Raw genomic sequence first — 16662 nt, forward strand, 5'->3', positions numbered from 1 at the left:
ATACTACCTGAGCCAGATTCAAATTTAATTCATAATGTTTCATAAAATGAATATAAATATAATATAACATAGATTCTGTTAACATGTGATTTTCTAAGTCACTATGCCTCCCAAGGCAAGTGCAAGGGGTAGTTAGGTAATACAGTGGATAGAGCCCTGGGCTTGGAATCAGGAATACTCTTCCTGAGTTCAAATGTTATCTCAGATACTTACTAGTTGTGTGACCCTGGGCAAGGCACTTAATCCTGTTTGCCTCAGTTTCCTCATCTGTAAAATGAACTGGAAAAGCAAATGGCAAACTAATATATTTGCCAAAAGAACCAAATGGGGTTGGTTTACACTATTTTCTCTATTTTCAAAGAGTCAAAAAACAACACCTATAGGAAACAAAGAAAACTAAGATTGAGCCCCTGACCTCAAGAAATTTAGTCTTTTTGGAAAAAATAAGACATATACAAATTAAAAAGGTCACAAACAATACAGGATGCCAGTCACCAACTTGCCTCAGACTTAAAGCACTCAGAAGTAAGCATTGAAGTAGTTAAGGAAGGCCTCTTAGAACAACAGGTGAGATTATGGAAAACTGTCAAAAATCAGGTAGAAAGAAGTAGAGATGGTATCCCAAGTTGGGAAGCAATCAGGTTTACTGCAATAGAAACAGTACTAATTCCAAATCCAAATGCAAGGCCCGCAATTTTTCTGAGCCTCATTTTCCTCAAATGAAAAATGAGAACTAGATGACCTCTAAAGGGAAGGGGAAAGAAAAAAGGAAGGGAACATGTATTTACTAATCATGTGCCACGTGCTATGAACTAAGTGCTTTTCAAATAGGATCTCATTTGATTCTCACAACAACCTTAGGAGGTGGTTGTTACCTCCCTTTACAATTCTAAGTGCAATGAGAAAAAGCACTGAGAATTGTATATGTGATAGACTGAATAGGTTAGACTTGGTATACATTAGAGAGAGCTATGTAGAACTAGTGCTTCTCCTTTATGAGTTTATACTCAGAAGGAAATGGAGTGTTGATATGATAATGATAGCGATAGTAATAATAATTAGAATTTATATATTATTTACAAAGTATTACTTTTCATGTATCATCAAATTTGATCCTCACAACAACTTTACAAGGTAGATGTTATTGTTTTTTCCATTTTATAGATCAGAAAACTGAGGCTAAAAAGAGCAAAAATGACTTGTCTAGGGTCTCAGAGCTCCTAAGTATGACAGTGTTAACATGGAACATATGTACCCAGGTCTTTTTTTATACTGAGCTCAACACTCTGTCCTGTGTGCCACCTAACTTTTAGTCATAAGGACCAACAGGTATAGAACAAAGAGCAAAGTAAAACTACTCAACCGTGGCATATATGAAGGGGTGTCCATCGTTTACAGATCAGATCAAGACTAAGCTCATTTTAAAGTTATTGCTTGGAGAGACAATTGTATAGGCCATAGGTCAGCAAACTATAGCCAACAAGCCAAATCCAGTAGGCAGTGAGCTGGATTTAGCCCTTGGACTGTATAAATCCCCAAAATATAAATTCATTATGTGCTGTATTTCATTACTGCCACATGAAAAATGGAGATCATCATTCCTCTTCCCATCCCACTCATCTACCATGGGCAAACTGAGAAGAGAGGGTGAGATGTGGAAAAATGTGGGACACAAAGACACAGTTTTCCTTAATGGGTCTTCTTTGTTGAACATTGTAGCATGCATAAAAAAATAAGTGCCTAAATTTCAGAGACCTCTAGACTGATTCAAAAATCTCTCTCTCTCTCTCTCTTCTCTCTCTCTCTCTCTCTCTCTCTCTCTCTCTTTCTCTCTCTCCTCACTGCTTCTAGATTTTCTGTGTGTGTCAACGTATGCAAATATATTTGATCATTCACCACAAGTCATAAAAACTCAATTGAGTGCCAGAAACAGAAGGCTTTGAAGAAACTAAGGTTATAAATCTTCTCTCTTATGACAGTGTTAACATGGAGCATATTAAAGAAGAGAAAATCAATCTCTAAAGGCTTCTCTCAGTTCAAAAAATTGAAGATTCTTAGAATCCTTAGAACTTATTCAGTTATTTCCCAATTCTCTACTCTACCTCTCCTCCCCAAATTATGGCTGAACTTCCTAAAAGATTTAGATCATATGCTCCTTGAGGACAAATATAACAGGGCTTGTTTTGTCCCCAGGTAACCTATGTGGGAGATACTAGGGACCTGCTTCTGGGAAAAAGACATTCTGTATTTCCCTAATGCATAGATGCCTCCATCTTAGATGATCTGGATTGGTTTTAAAAGCCCCTTTGTACTCCTGAGATGGAGACATCCATGTGGGAAATGACAGGAACCTGATTCTGTCTGTGTTTCCCATGTGGGTATCTAAATCTTAAGTGACATAGAAGTGAATCAAATTCTTGTGATAAAAGGACTACATCTTATTACTTCCTCTTTATCCTTCACAGCACCTAGCACATAGAATATCAGTGAATATATCCATTCATTAATTGATCCCAAAACTCATTTTGAGAGTGGGAAAGTGGAAGTAGGAGGAAAAAAAGGGAGGCAGCTGAGGGGGAAGAGCTTTATCATACTCAGAGATCACTTGAGATTGCCTGACCTGGGATTTCAATATTATCATATGTCTCCTTCCATGTTATTTAACCTGGCCAAAGCAGCGGAAAATGACCCAGATATTGTGCTAAATGCTGGGCATGAATGAAAATACAACAAAAACACAAGACCATAAGCATGAAGGAGGTGGGGGAGGGGAGAGAAGGTATCCATATGGTAGAATGATGATGAAGCCCAAAAAAGACAGAAACATAGCTGAAAAAAGAATGTAGGTTGGCTAGTTCCAAATACTGAAAGTCACCAGTGGAAGTATGGAACAGATACAGCAGAGTGGACACTTAGGTGTAGCTGTGGATAAAGTGCCTTACCTGAAGTCAGCTTTGTGAATTCAAATCTGACCTCAATTCTTACTAGCTATGTGATCCTGGACAAGTCACTTAACCTTGTTTGCTTCAGTTTCCTCATCTGTAAAATGAGCTGGAGAATGAAATGGCAAACCATTTCAGTATCTCTGCCAAGAAAACTTTAAATGTGAACACAGTCAGATATAATGAAATAACTGAACAATGATACAGTAGAGGGATGTTCTGGGTTAAGAAAGACACAGGGACTATTGAATATTCCAGGGTAAGATGGACCTAGACATGAAGTAAAGTTTCAGAGTGAGACTGCAACAGAGACACTTTGTGGAAGCCCTGAGAGCCAAAACAGGAGTGAACCTAGGAATAAAAGAAGAGAGAGAGAAGAGTTAAGTTTTGATAAGTTGAATCACAACAAATTATAAATACTTAAAGTGAAAGGTGTTTGCACTTTTCATTCTGTAATTTGGCATAATTCAGATCTCATAGGAAGTTCATTTTATAATTTACATAAATGTACATTCTCTTAACATTATCCCCTGATCTGAATTTCTTTCTCCCAGTCTTGGAAAATGAGATCTTCTAGATAAAGATCTTCTACCTTCTCCTAGATAAAGACAATTTCTGCCATCTCCAGTGAATTTCCTCTTCCCTCTTTAATTTCTTTGACTACTTTATTTTTTGAGTGGAAAAGATAATGGTTTCTACTTTGGTCATAATGAGTTTGAGATGTGTTCAAGATATCTACTTTAAAATTGCCAATAGATAATAAGTGCTACAGGACTGAAGTTCAGGAAACACCTTAGACTAGATATATAAATCTTTTAGTTCTCTGAATAGAGATAATAAATCTATTGACATGGATTGGGTTACTGAGGAAGAGTATAGAAAAAGAAGAGGAAAAATGTCTGGGATAGACCCTTGGGAAAATCCAAAGGAATAAAGGAATGATATGGATTATCAGTCAACAAAAAAGAGATTAAGGAGAGTTATGAATATAGGAGAACTAAGAGAGAGTAATATCACAAAAATTCAGGGAAGAGATCATCCTGGAGGAGAGGATGATTATCAGTGTCAAATGCACCAGATAGGTCAAGGAAGAAAAAATGGTTTGGAATAGTTTCTGTGAGGAGTAAGATAGAGAATCAGTAATGGAGAAATTAAAAGATTGCCTTTCTGTGGTGAGTGCCCTGTTGGATAATATGAATTTAGAATATACTTAATTAGTATAGTGCAGTTTCTTTCTCCAGCTTCATTCAGCAACCCATAGGAAGGAGAAAAATCAGATGCTACAAGCAAACCAACAATATAGATCCAAACTCATTCATGTTATCTAGTATAATTCTTAATTTTGTCCATCTGAAAGTTTGACCAACAAAGGGGGTCCACATAATGTGCTTTATTTTTTCCTAACATCATAAGTGAATCACTCTGGCTGTCCACCTGTCACCCTCTCCCCATTCAGACCATATAATCAACCCATCTTCTTTTTCAACCATTTTCAACCATTCAACCAGTTACCTAAGGATGACTTTTGCCCCTATCCCTTGTTGATGATACCCTCATCGTATCCACCATTTTCCTCTCCATTTCTCTGTGTGGTACTCATTTTCAGTACTTTGGAGGCAGTGGTTTCAACATCTTACTGCCTTAGAAATTGTACAAGCAAAATACTCCTATTGCTATTAGCTGAAAATCCACCTTTACTTTAAGCCCAATTCTTGTGCCACTGTGTATGAGAAACTTTTCTCTATCTTGTCTGTTGAAATCCTTTCCAAAGAAAAACAAATGAAACTGAATTCTGAGTAATTACAAATTACCAAACTTGACCCCAGATAAGAATGGACAAAATATACTTCTTTCCCTCCTTTACTAGAGATAGGGATAATATGTGTGAAATATTACCTATACTGCTGAAGATTATTAGATTTCTTGGTTGTTTTATGATACTGTTTTTAAGTCATTATTAAAGGCTTGTATTGAAAAGGGTAAGGGATGTATTTGGAGTAGAAGATAATATTTTTAAAAAGATATCAATGATATTTTTAAATTCTTCCTTTCCTTCAGAATCCAATTCAAATTCTATATAGGTGATATCTTCCTCCTAAAATTACCTGGACCTTTCTTTTGCATTTAGGTTCTATTTTTTTTTCTTCCTCTCCATCATTGGATGATGCATTCCTTGAAAACAAGGTCCATGTTGAGCACTAGCTGCTCAGCAACATGTTCTGTACAAATTGATGAATTAAATATTAATTAAATCTTGTTTAAGGGTTAAAGCATCAAATTCATTGGAGAAAGTAGCTCCACACACAAATATTGAATTCATATTCAATAAAGAAAGAAAGAATTATTCAAAATTCAGCCTCAGGATCATGTGTAAATTATTTCACACCTTTTTTTAAAATATATTACTTCAAATCTGTTAAGAATTTTTATGATTATTTTATGAAAAGAGGAATGAGAAGGAAAAAGCCTTTACCTCTATTTTTTCATGGATTGTCTTTCAGGTCAGTGGGACCATGTACAACACAGGGAGACATGTTTCTCTCCGACTTGACAAAGAACATTTGGTCAATATATCTGGAGGACCCATGACATATAGTCATCGTCTGGAGGAGATTCGATTACATTTTGGAAGTGAGGACAGCCAGGGGTCGGAGCATCTACTCAACGGACAGGCTTTCTCTGGGGAGGTATGTGAATTAACTGGAATTGTCATTGTAAGCTATTTCCCTTTCCAAGGAAAGAGGAACTTTCATCTAATTGTCACTCACAGGAATTGGGACCTACCCTATTCAAGGAGCATCCAAGATGCCAACTGGTGGAGATAGCAAGTGCATGCAAAGGAAAGGTCTTTGAAGTGCTTCTAATGTGTTCTAGTGCTTCCATGACTCCTATAAATTAGTATATCTGAGGATGCTGCAGGTAGTGAGGAAGGCTTTTTAAAAAAAAACTTGATTTTTTCTAACTAAAAGTTGATGATTCCCATCCTCAAAGAGTTGCTTAGGGAATTGTATTTGAACCATAATTCTTCACCTCTACCTTGTATCTCCTTATAAAGCTCTCTTCTACCAGTGAATAACACATCATATATCATAGTCTACATTCAAAAACACCCCATCTATCATATTTGTATCATGAGATCTAAATTTAAAGCATGTCAAAAACTGTCAAATGGCAAAATTGTATGCCTGATCTCCATAGAATAGATGTGTCATGATATATTTCTATAAATCATGAGTGGTCTTGAGTGACCCCAGAGAAAACTAAGTAGTATTTGTTAAGCTAAGTTCATTTGTGCAATGATCTTTGCTAAGCAGGTCACCACCAAATAGATTGTCCTTTCATTAAACTCAATTGATCATCAAGTCAACTATACTATAAATAGTATGGTTAATAGATTCTATTTTTTGAGATTTTAGCAAATGGCATCACTCCTTTGATGTCCCAAGATAATATTTGGAAGATCACTCTGTTATGGTAATGCACTATGTCATGTACTCTCTCCTTCATTTTCTCTTCATATTAATATTGTTTGCATATTCCATTTTTCCTCAAGCTTCTCATAGTAAGGTGGCCCTTCTCCCCAAAGCCAGTCCCTCTATATGTTCCTTTGATCTCCTCCCTTTTCATCTTCTCCAGCAGATTATTGCCTCAAGTGTCCTTCTCTATCTCCAATCTCTTCCAACCTATTGGTTTCTTCTTTTACTGCCTTCAAATATGTCTAGATCTCTCCTATCCTTAAAAACCTTCACTAGAACTCATAATTCTCTCTCTCTCTCTCTCTCTCTCTCTCTCTCTCTCTCTCTCTCACACACACACACACACACACACACACACACACACACACACACACGCACACACACTCACACATACTCACGTCATTATCTTATACTTCTTCTTTTCTCAAATTCTTCCTAGAAAAAGTAACCTAAACTCACTGTGTCTACTTTTTCTCTTCTTTTTCATACTGTGAGGCTTTGTAAGTTGGTGCTCAGCTTCATTACTCAATTGAAACAGTTCTCTGTAATGTTACCAGTGATTTCTAAATTAACAAATTTGATGTTCTCTTAGTCTTCATCCTTCCTGATCTCTCTGCTGTCTTTTGACTTGTTGATCACCTCCTACCCCTTCCTCCTGAACATTCTCCCCTCTCTGTGACATTATTTTCTCCCAGTTCTTTTCCTCCCTGTTTACTATTCCTACTTAGAATCTCTTGCCATCTCATCATCTATATCATACTTTTAAATCATTGGTGTACCCCAAGGCTCTTCCCTCAGTTCTCTTCTGTCTCTACATTTCTCTGTAATCTATTTAAACTGATATCCTTCACTTTCACTATGTGATTGGCCCTTCTCCTGTACTAATCATGCATGGCCTTGATAATCTTTTATACTGCTTCTTTCATGGCAGATATCTCAGGTAATTTGTCATAGCTAATTTAACCCCTACTATAAATATCTTCGTTGCCCTTTGGGCCATCTATAGTTTTGATTCTTCTGAGATCATGTTGTTCTGTGATGTATAGCAACAAATCAGAATGAGGGCAAATCTTGTATTAAAAAAGATGGACTTTGACAGCAGGGGATAGTTTGAGATTACTGAAACTTCTGTGTAATTTGTCAAGTGTGATCCAATCTGATCTCTTCCTGTGATATTCTACAATGCCCGTCCAAGATATTTGTACTGATGGACTAACTCAATGGACTGCCCATTCAATTGGGAATGATAGGGAAATGTTAATTTTTCATCTATTTTGGCTGTTTTCTGTTCTTGATTTCTTTTGGGGGGGGAGGTATTGTTTGTTTTACTTTGTGGATGACTGTGGTTCTTCTTAATGAGACCTTCTAATGCTCTAGTGCACAAGAAAAGTGGTGGGTACTGAGAAATGATCCTGTTACATCCCATTGTCTATGATTTGATCCTATAGTGGAATCAGTAGATGAGGTGTCCCAAAAGTTTTAGTTTATTGTAAATTATCAAAGCATTCATAGATACCTTCAAATGCACTAAAGACATTTGAGACATGTTCTGAGACAAAGAGTAAAATTTCAAATTAATTGTAAAAGAAATTCTTGCCTAATACAGTGAAATTTTCTCTATGTGCCTATCTATCTCTCTGTCAGTCTAGTTATATATAGTGTCACAAAAATCTTAGCAAAGGTTTTAAGCTATTAAAGTTTAAGAACTGCACTAAAGCTTTTGGGATTTCCTTCATGAATGTGTGTCTGTATTAAGAAACATAGTTTTATTACTTTCAAGTACATATTGCTTTCAAGAAGGCTAGCACATAGCCTCGTGGAAGTCCTTATAGATTGCTTGCTTTTTAATGAATAAATAAGCATGATTTATAACTAGCTTGCTAGGAATATGCAAATGATCACTTATAAGGTACTGCAGGGTACCTGAAAACAAGCTCTTCTACTGAGGATTTAAATTCTGGCATACTGAGTAGTAAGGTTTATATGATTAACTTATACTCCCAAATGGTGAATGGAATTATTAAAGCAAACAAGTCTAGTCACTGTCTAAATTGTCTTAAAATTCAAATGAATGAAGTGTGAATTAATAAAGCTTTACTGGACACTTAGTGGCCTGAAAAAGAAACTAAACTATAAGAATGTCTTAATCAAAGGGAAGTCTTATCTGATTAACATACAGAACACTATGCAGGACTCTGAAAGAACAGTCTAACAAAATGGAAAAAGTGGTGGAATCCAAATTAGAAGAAATGGCATCTAATTCTGACTCTGACATTAACTTGCTATGTGACCTTGGGTATATCAGCTTAATATATCTGGACTCCAATTGCCCTAAATGTAAAAGAAAAATCATAAGACTTACTTATTTGGAGACAGAAGGAAAATTGGAGAGAGTCCTTTATTTTATAGATAAAGAAACTGAGACCCTGAGAGGACAAGTGATTATTCCAAGGACAATATGATAAAAGTAGCAGAGTCAGGATTGGAACCCAGGTTCACCTACTCAAAACTCAGTAATTTTTCTGCCTCATCATAAAGTAAGATTCTTTTCATTTTTTAAGATACTTTCCAAGAGGCTTACTTAATCTTTTTTGTGACATAGATTCTGTTTTGGGAAGACCCCCTACTCAAAATAATGTTTGTGAATGAATAAAAATAAAATAAAGATGCAATTTATTTCCCATTCAAGTTCTTATGACAGTACAGGATCTATATTAAGAACTTCTATTCTATACATTTTGTGCATAGAATACAATATAGTTCTGAATATCCTTGGACAGATCTGAAGTTTTGAATTGACTAAAATCCTAATATTCCTCATGCTTGAATATATTCATGTTTTGTTGGTAGATACTGAAGGATCCTTTGAGGGGAACCTGAAGAATGATTTCCAGAAAGTTTATTTATGTTGTTGAAGATGAATAATCGAATTTACCATCTGTACCATCTATCACTGACGATAGTGATGAGTCAATTAATGCCTGGCATTTTCGTTGGCAATGTGCAACAACAGTTATCCGAAGAGCAGCAGATTAATTGCAGGCTTGTCAAATGATGTTATTGTAATTGATGGTAATCATTTACTTTGTTTTATAAAGCTGGGTGGATGTATCACACAGTCGGCACCCACGTTTTTACAAAATTATTCATGTCCCACACACAGAACTCCTGGATACCTCCTCAGAGCTCTGATAAATGAACATATGCATGTATTCAAATGTCTATTCTTTTAAGAAAGGAAATTTAACAGTAATTAATATGGAAAGCTTTCAATCTGCTAATCAAGAGTGAGAGCCTAGATGGCTGATTGACATAAAGTAAAGAAAGTAGCACAGAAAAACAAATATTTTAGAAAAGGGGTGAATATTTGAAAAGAACTTCCATTATTTGTTGACTTAAGTATAAATTATAGTATTAAGAGTTGAGTCTAGATAAAAAAAACTGTCTTGATCACCAAGACAAGATTTCTGATACCCAGAACTCTGTCTTTCAGTGATGCCTGGGAAATGTACTCATAGCAAGTAAAATGGTGACTTACTGGAAGTTCCTGTCTTAGAGGTCACTCAAAGGTGTCCAGAAAGAAGGAGACAGTTATAGTGCAGTAGAACGAATACTAGATTAGAAAATAGAGGAGATGAGTTCAGATCCTAACACTGCTACCTCATTTCTATATGTTATTGGGTGAATTGCAATGATATCCTTAAGTTTTAGTTTCCACATCTATTTTTTTAATGAAGGAAATAGAGGATATAACATCTAAAGTACTTTCCAACTCTAAATCTACATTTCAATGAATCTGGGAAGATAGATTAAAGTCAGAAAGACCAGGGTTCAAATTCCACCTCTCTATTTTATATCAATCAACCATCTACATATGTGCAAATATCAAAGGGATAAGAACCATAGGTTAGGACAGAGAGGATTCTGGGAATGGGGAACAGTCTATGTAAAATCATGGAGGTGGGAAGAACATAAGCATACACACACATATACAAAACATCACACACACACACACACACACACACACACACACACACACACACACAGAAATGTAGGAAGAAAGTGAAGGTAGAAAACAAATCAAAACAATCAAGAACTCTTTTTTGGTTCTTTTTTTAAAAAATTGTTTTCCTTTCTTTACTACTCCTGGCTTTCCTCATCTGTAAATTGGGAATATTTGTAACTACTTCACAGGACTGTTGTGTGATTCAAGTGAGATGGAAAATGGAGAAAGTGGGTAGGTACAAGTTTGTGCAGATTTTATCTAGCTTTGTTGTCATTACTACCTCTACTTAGCTGACAAAGTGATCTTCTGATCACTTCATACACTAAACCTCCCACCTACACAATAAATTTCATTGGCTCCCTACTACCTCCAGGATCAAATTTAAAAATTTCTGTGTGGCATTTAAAATCCTTCACAACATGACCCTTTCTTACCTTTGCAGTATTTTTATGCTTTACTCCTCTCTATATACTCTATTATCTAGCAACATTGGCCTCCCTGATGCCCCTTATTCCTAGAATATTCACACCTCTACCCCTAGTTTCCTTGGCAACTACCCATTACTACTATGACTACCACCACCACCACCACTACTACTACTACTACTACTACTACTACTACTACTACTGCTGCTGCTGCTGCTGCTGCTGCTGCTGCTGCTGCTACTGTTGCTGCTGCTGCTGCTGCTGCTGCTGCAGCTGCTGCTGATGCTAACTCTTGCTGCTACTACTTCTACTACTACTATCACTATTACTACTACTGCTGCTGCTACTGCTGCTACTACTTCTACTACTTCCACTACCTCTACTGCTGCTACAACTATCAATAGAAATAATAATAGCTAAGATTTTTCAATATAGTTTACAAATATCATCTCATTTTATGCTCATAACAACTGTGGGAGATTGGTGATATTACTATCTCCATTTTAGGGATTGAAGAAAATTGATGAACCCAAAAAGGTTAAGTGATTTGTACAAGGTCACAGGGTTATTGTCTGAAGCAGGATTTGAACTCATATATTCCTAAGGGAATTAATTACTAAGTCAACACATTTTTAATGATTATGTTAACTAGTCTCCTCTAACTTCCTTAAAGATTACACTTACATCTCACATTCAACAATAGTCCCCTTTCTCATTCCCCTCTTCACCCCTCCACCCCATACCTTTCCTCTGAGATTAGCTCCCAATGACAAGTTCTAAGCTATTAACACCAAAAACTTTATCAAGATTTTTGAGAAACTGTATACAGTTATTTGTTTGCTTATTGCTTTCCATGTTTGAATGTGAGAATCTTGAGAGCAGACACCATATTTTTGCTTCTCATTGTATGCCTAGCTATTAGCACAATATTGGCATATAATAAATGTTTCTTGATTGATTGATGAGTCTTCCAAAAGAACCAAAGAGGTAAAAAATCATTGAGTAGAAGAGAGGGTAGAAGCCAGGGTACAGAGGATAAAGGTGCACTAGTCCATTGCAGAATAGGATGACATAAACTTAGAAAAATTGTTTGTGTTACTCAGATGATCAGTTGTGATTTTTATATTTATGGGTCAACACATTTGTCAGGGTGTACAAACTCAGTTATGGAATCTTTCTGATTCAAAATAAGAAAATAGAAGATATCATGGTATCATTAACAAAACAGTGGGATGCAGATCCAATAGACTAGTCATGTCTCTGCTACTAATTAGATATGTGACCTAGGACATGAAACTTGCTTCTGTGCCATCACATCATTTGTTGCTAGGATTTTTATGTAGAACTGGAAGGAACCTTCAAGGTCATCCAATACACTTCCCCTTCCCGTCTTTATGTACATACATATATATATATATATATATATATATATATATATATATATATATATATATTACATATAATAAATATATATGGAAATTGAGGTCAAGATAAGTGCAGTGGGGGCGGCTGGGTGGTGCAGTGGATGGAGTACCCACCCTGAAGTCAGGAGTACCTGAGTTCAGATCCGGTCTCAGGCACTTAGTGATTGCCTAGCTGTGTGGCCTTGGGCAAGCCACTTAACCCCATTTGCCTTGCAAAAAAAAGCAAGATTCAGGCCCAGGTCTTTTGACTACAAATCCAATACAGTCTCTATAATATCATAATGCCTCTTATGTATGTGTTATGGACTCCTGTACCAGATGGCTCCTTCCAGCTCTGACATCTTATGAGTTTATAAGCTAATGGAATATATTATCTAGATTCTTGGAAACTTTCTTAGTAAGTAATATTTTTAGTAGCAACTCTCTTAGTAAGAAGAAAGACTATATTTCAATAGTAGTGATAAAGTTACAGTTCATCCAGAAGACAGCAAGGTGAGCTGGCTGACATATCAGGGATTCATCACTAGGATTCTCTGACTGTACACGAAACATTTTTAAAGAAGAAATGTATAATGGGGCAACTAGATAGTGCAGTAAATAGAGCACCAGTTCTGGAGTCAAGAGGACCTGAGCTCAAATCCAATTTCAGACACTTATTAACCTTAGACTTTTTTTGTTTATCCTACTACTAGTGATTTAGAACATTCTTTTAAAATGATCATTTATAGTTTACAATTCTCAATTTGAAAATTGTTCGTGTCCTTTGACCATTTAATTATTTTATTATTATTGTCATATATTTGTGTCAATTCCCTGAATAAATTTATATGTTTTTTAAATTTTGTATGTAAGAATATAATGTAATGAGAGAACATAAACTTAGAACTTCCAGTAAAGTCAAGATGGCAGCCAAGCTCATAAAACATTTCCCCTCAATCAACTTTAAAAATAACACCTTAGGGGCAGCTAGGTGGTACAGTGGATAGAACACCCAGCCCTGGAGTCAGGAGGATCTCAGTTCAAATCTGGCCTCAGACAACTAATTATTACCTAGATGTGTGACCTTGGACAAGTCACTTAATCCTATTGCTTTGCAAAAAAAGCCCCCCAAAACAGAGTAACACCTTAAATCAAATTCTGGAACAGCAATGCCAACAAAAGCACAAGCCCAAAACAACTTAGGAGGTTGGTAAAAGAGGTCCATGGCACTGGAGTGAGGACTAGTCTGAAGTCCATGTAGTGGTAACACCATGTGGCCTCAGAGATAATGATAGCACTAGCAACAATTGCTTTAGGAGTTTTCAAGTCAAATATGATAAAGGGATCATATAACTGATCAGAAAGTGATTACAGAGATCCCTATGCTGGCACTGGCCATAAAACAGGGCACTGCTATTTGATAACTTCTGAGTTGCAGCTTCAGATCAGAGAGGAGTTCTTGTTATCCCAAGGGAGTAGGGCTCCTGAGGAGTAGTATCACTTGTGGCTAAAAGGGATCACAAGTTCTTCCTACAAGAAAAACCTCAAAGGGGGAGGAGTGTATGAATTGGACATATGCCCAACTAGAATTCCTAGAAAAGCTAAAAACGAAAAGAAAGAAAAGAAAAACAACCTTTATTTAAAATTTCAAATAAAAATGGTAGGAATAATTAGGAAAATAAATGAGATCATCTAAGAAACTTATGGAAAGAAAATAGAATTTAAGCTCCTTGAGGGCAAGAAATTTCCTTCTGTAGCTTTCCCTCCCCTCCCCTCCTTTCCTTTCCTCCTTCCCATTACATATCCTCTTTTTTCTCTCTTTCTTCCCTTTTTCCTTCCCTTGCTTTCCCCTCTCCTTCCTTGCCCTCTTACTTCCCCTTGCTTCCTTTTCTCTTTTTGGAAATATGTATTCAACTCTTAGTACAATGTTCATCATATAATAATTGCTTAATAAATGTATTTTTTATTTGAAGTGAAACTGATGCTTTCAAATTGATGCAGATAGAATAGGTCCAAAGTTAGAGAAAAATGCTGGTTAGAAAAGACTTATGGGAAATATGCTGCTATTTTAAGGAATAAAAATCAGAAAAATAAAGCAATTATCTCAAACTGGTCATAAAGTTTATTGAAGCTACAACTTGGACTGAAAAAAAAATAAAGTATGAGCTTAGGCCTTTTAAAAGAATCAATTATTTGCCTCCTTGAGAGACTGATTCCACTGATTTCAGCTAAAGCAACACAAATTTGTAGGAATAACAACTAACAGCAAATTGTTTTAAAGTGTGTTAGGGTATGAAAATTGCTGAAGGATATATAATTTATAGCAATGGCCCCATTAGATGTTAAATGGCTGTGGGGGAAAACTCTACAGTAATCCAATTATCACTTTGCAGTGGGACTGGAGCTAAATAATTGAAAGCATCTCTATACACAGGACTAGAGATCTAGGAGTCAGGAGAATCAAAATGCCCTTCCAACCAAAAGGTACTTATGGGCTCAAGGAATGGTGGCATCATGCCTCTGAAGGTCCTGCAGAGTTTTCCAAAGTGGATCAACCACCATATTGGCTTATACTAGCATGCCACACCTTTAAGAATTTCCTAGGCTCAAGGACCTTGTGCTTATTGATCTTTAAAAAATGGGCAGGCTTCTTTTGGTTAGAGTGGGATCTTCATAAAATTTCCAAATAGCTAAGAGCTCCAGGTTTCTTTTAAAAGTTTAAAAAATTAAGAATGGTTTAATATCCACTAACAGCTAAGAAGTTCTTTAGGAAAGGTAGGATTCTTTCTTTGAACAATTAAACTCAATTTATCAGATATTGATCAATTGTCATCTAACTCTGAACACATTAATATGGCTACTAAACTATATGACTTGAGGAGTCCTTTACAAGTATACAGGGAAAGTACAATTATCTACAGTTTGGAGATAAGGTCACATAGCTGGCAGGTGATAGAACTAGGATAATGATCTAGATCTTTTGATTCTAAGACTTTTTAAGAGTTCATACCCTCAAAATAAAAAAGGGGGGGACAACATCCAACATATATAAAATATTCAGAGTGCAATTCAGAACAGATGAGTATATGCACAAATATGTGGTACAATGTAGAATAAGAAGAAAGGAGAAAACATAAGTTTTCAGAGAGAGAGAGAGAGAGAGAGAGAGAGAGAGAGAGAAATATCTGTAATTACACCTAGGGGTGCAAGAGGGCACCATAGTGTGGAAAGTGCCAGACTAGGGATCAAGAAAACTCAAATTTGGCCTCAGACACTTACTAGCAGAGAGACCTGGGCAAGTCACTTAACTCAGTTTGCCTCAGTTTCTTCATCTATAAAATGAACTGCAGAAAAAATGGCAAACTACTCCAGTGTCTTTGCCATGAAAACTCAAAATGAGGTCACAAAGAGTGGCGAAACTCAACAAAACAGTTACATTTAAACAAATATCCTTTGGGGAGAGAGGAATTAGAGAAAATAATTACAAATATGGATGTATACAAACACCAAAATGAATGTTCAGTTAGATGCAATTCAAAAAATGTTCATTAAGCACCTACAATATGTTAGACACTGACCAAAAAAAAAAAAAAATCCTAGCCTTTGCCCTCAAAGTGCTGACAATTCTATTAGCATAAGATTATTTCAACAACTAGAAAATCATGCAAAGGCCACTCTTTGGGGCCTGGAGATAAATTAGTAATACCTATGATTGAACTGGAAAAGAAAGGAAAAGAGGGGGGCAGCTAGGTGGCGCAGTGGATAGAGCACTGGCCCTGGAGTCAGGAGTGCCTGAGTTCAAATCCAACCTCAGACACTTAATAATTACCTAGCTGTGTGGCCTTGGGCAAGCCACTTAACCCTGTTTGCCTTGCAAAAACCTAAAAAAAAAAAAAAAAGGAAAAGAGGCCTAGACAACAGTTATAAAGTGAGTTAAATTTTACATTACCTATGTCACATAGTTGTTACAGTTACAGCAATTTTTAAACTTTAAAGAACTCTATAAATCTAATGTGTGATACTCTGTTAGGCACCATCAGGGATATAAGAAAGCTTCAAGCTATATTCTTTGCTTCGAGGAATATATAATTCAGATTGGAAAGAAAAAAGCAGAAACATGAAAAGTGAAGTGATAATACAAGAGATAAATGAGAGTTCAACACAAAAATATAAGAAATTCTCATGGGAGTCCTTGAGACAGGACCAAAAGAGTGCCACGGACAAGAAACAATGAAGGAATTCAAAGAAGGAAGAGAAATATTTATGAGTTAGGAGAGTTTTTTTAAAGGCTACTCTAATGAGAGAGGATTGGAACTAAATCTTAAATAATTGGTATGGTGTGCATATTTTGTTTTCCCAACTATATTACTGGGGAAAAAGCATCATCTTTCAGATCTATTTATTTTTTCA

General features: G+C 36.1%; 1 protein-coding gene across 1 annotated transcript in view; it reads left to right on the forward strand.

The window, feature by feature from the left end:
• CA10 (carbonic anhydrase 10) overlaps positions 1-16662 on the forward strand; it is a 668840-nt gene that overhangs the window by 504193 nt on the left and 147985 nt on the right. The window contains exon 5 of the mRNA XM_074223688.1: positions 5444-5629. Within this exon, the coding sequence (XP_074079789.1) occupies positions 5444-5629 (186 nt within the window). The remainder of the gene's footprint in view (positions 1-5443; positions 5630-16662) is intronic.

This window comes from Macrotis lagotis, chromosome 2 (genome assembly GCF_037893015.1).
Source record: "Macrotis lagotis isolate mMagLag1 chromosome 2, bilby.v1.9.chrom.fasta, whole genome shotgun sequence".
Lineage (NCBI taxonomy): Eukaryota > Metazoa > Chordata > Mammalia > Peramelemorphia > Peramelidae > Macrotis > Macrotis lagotis.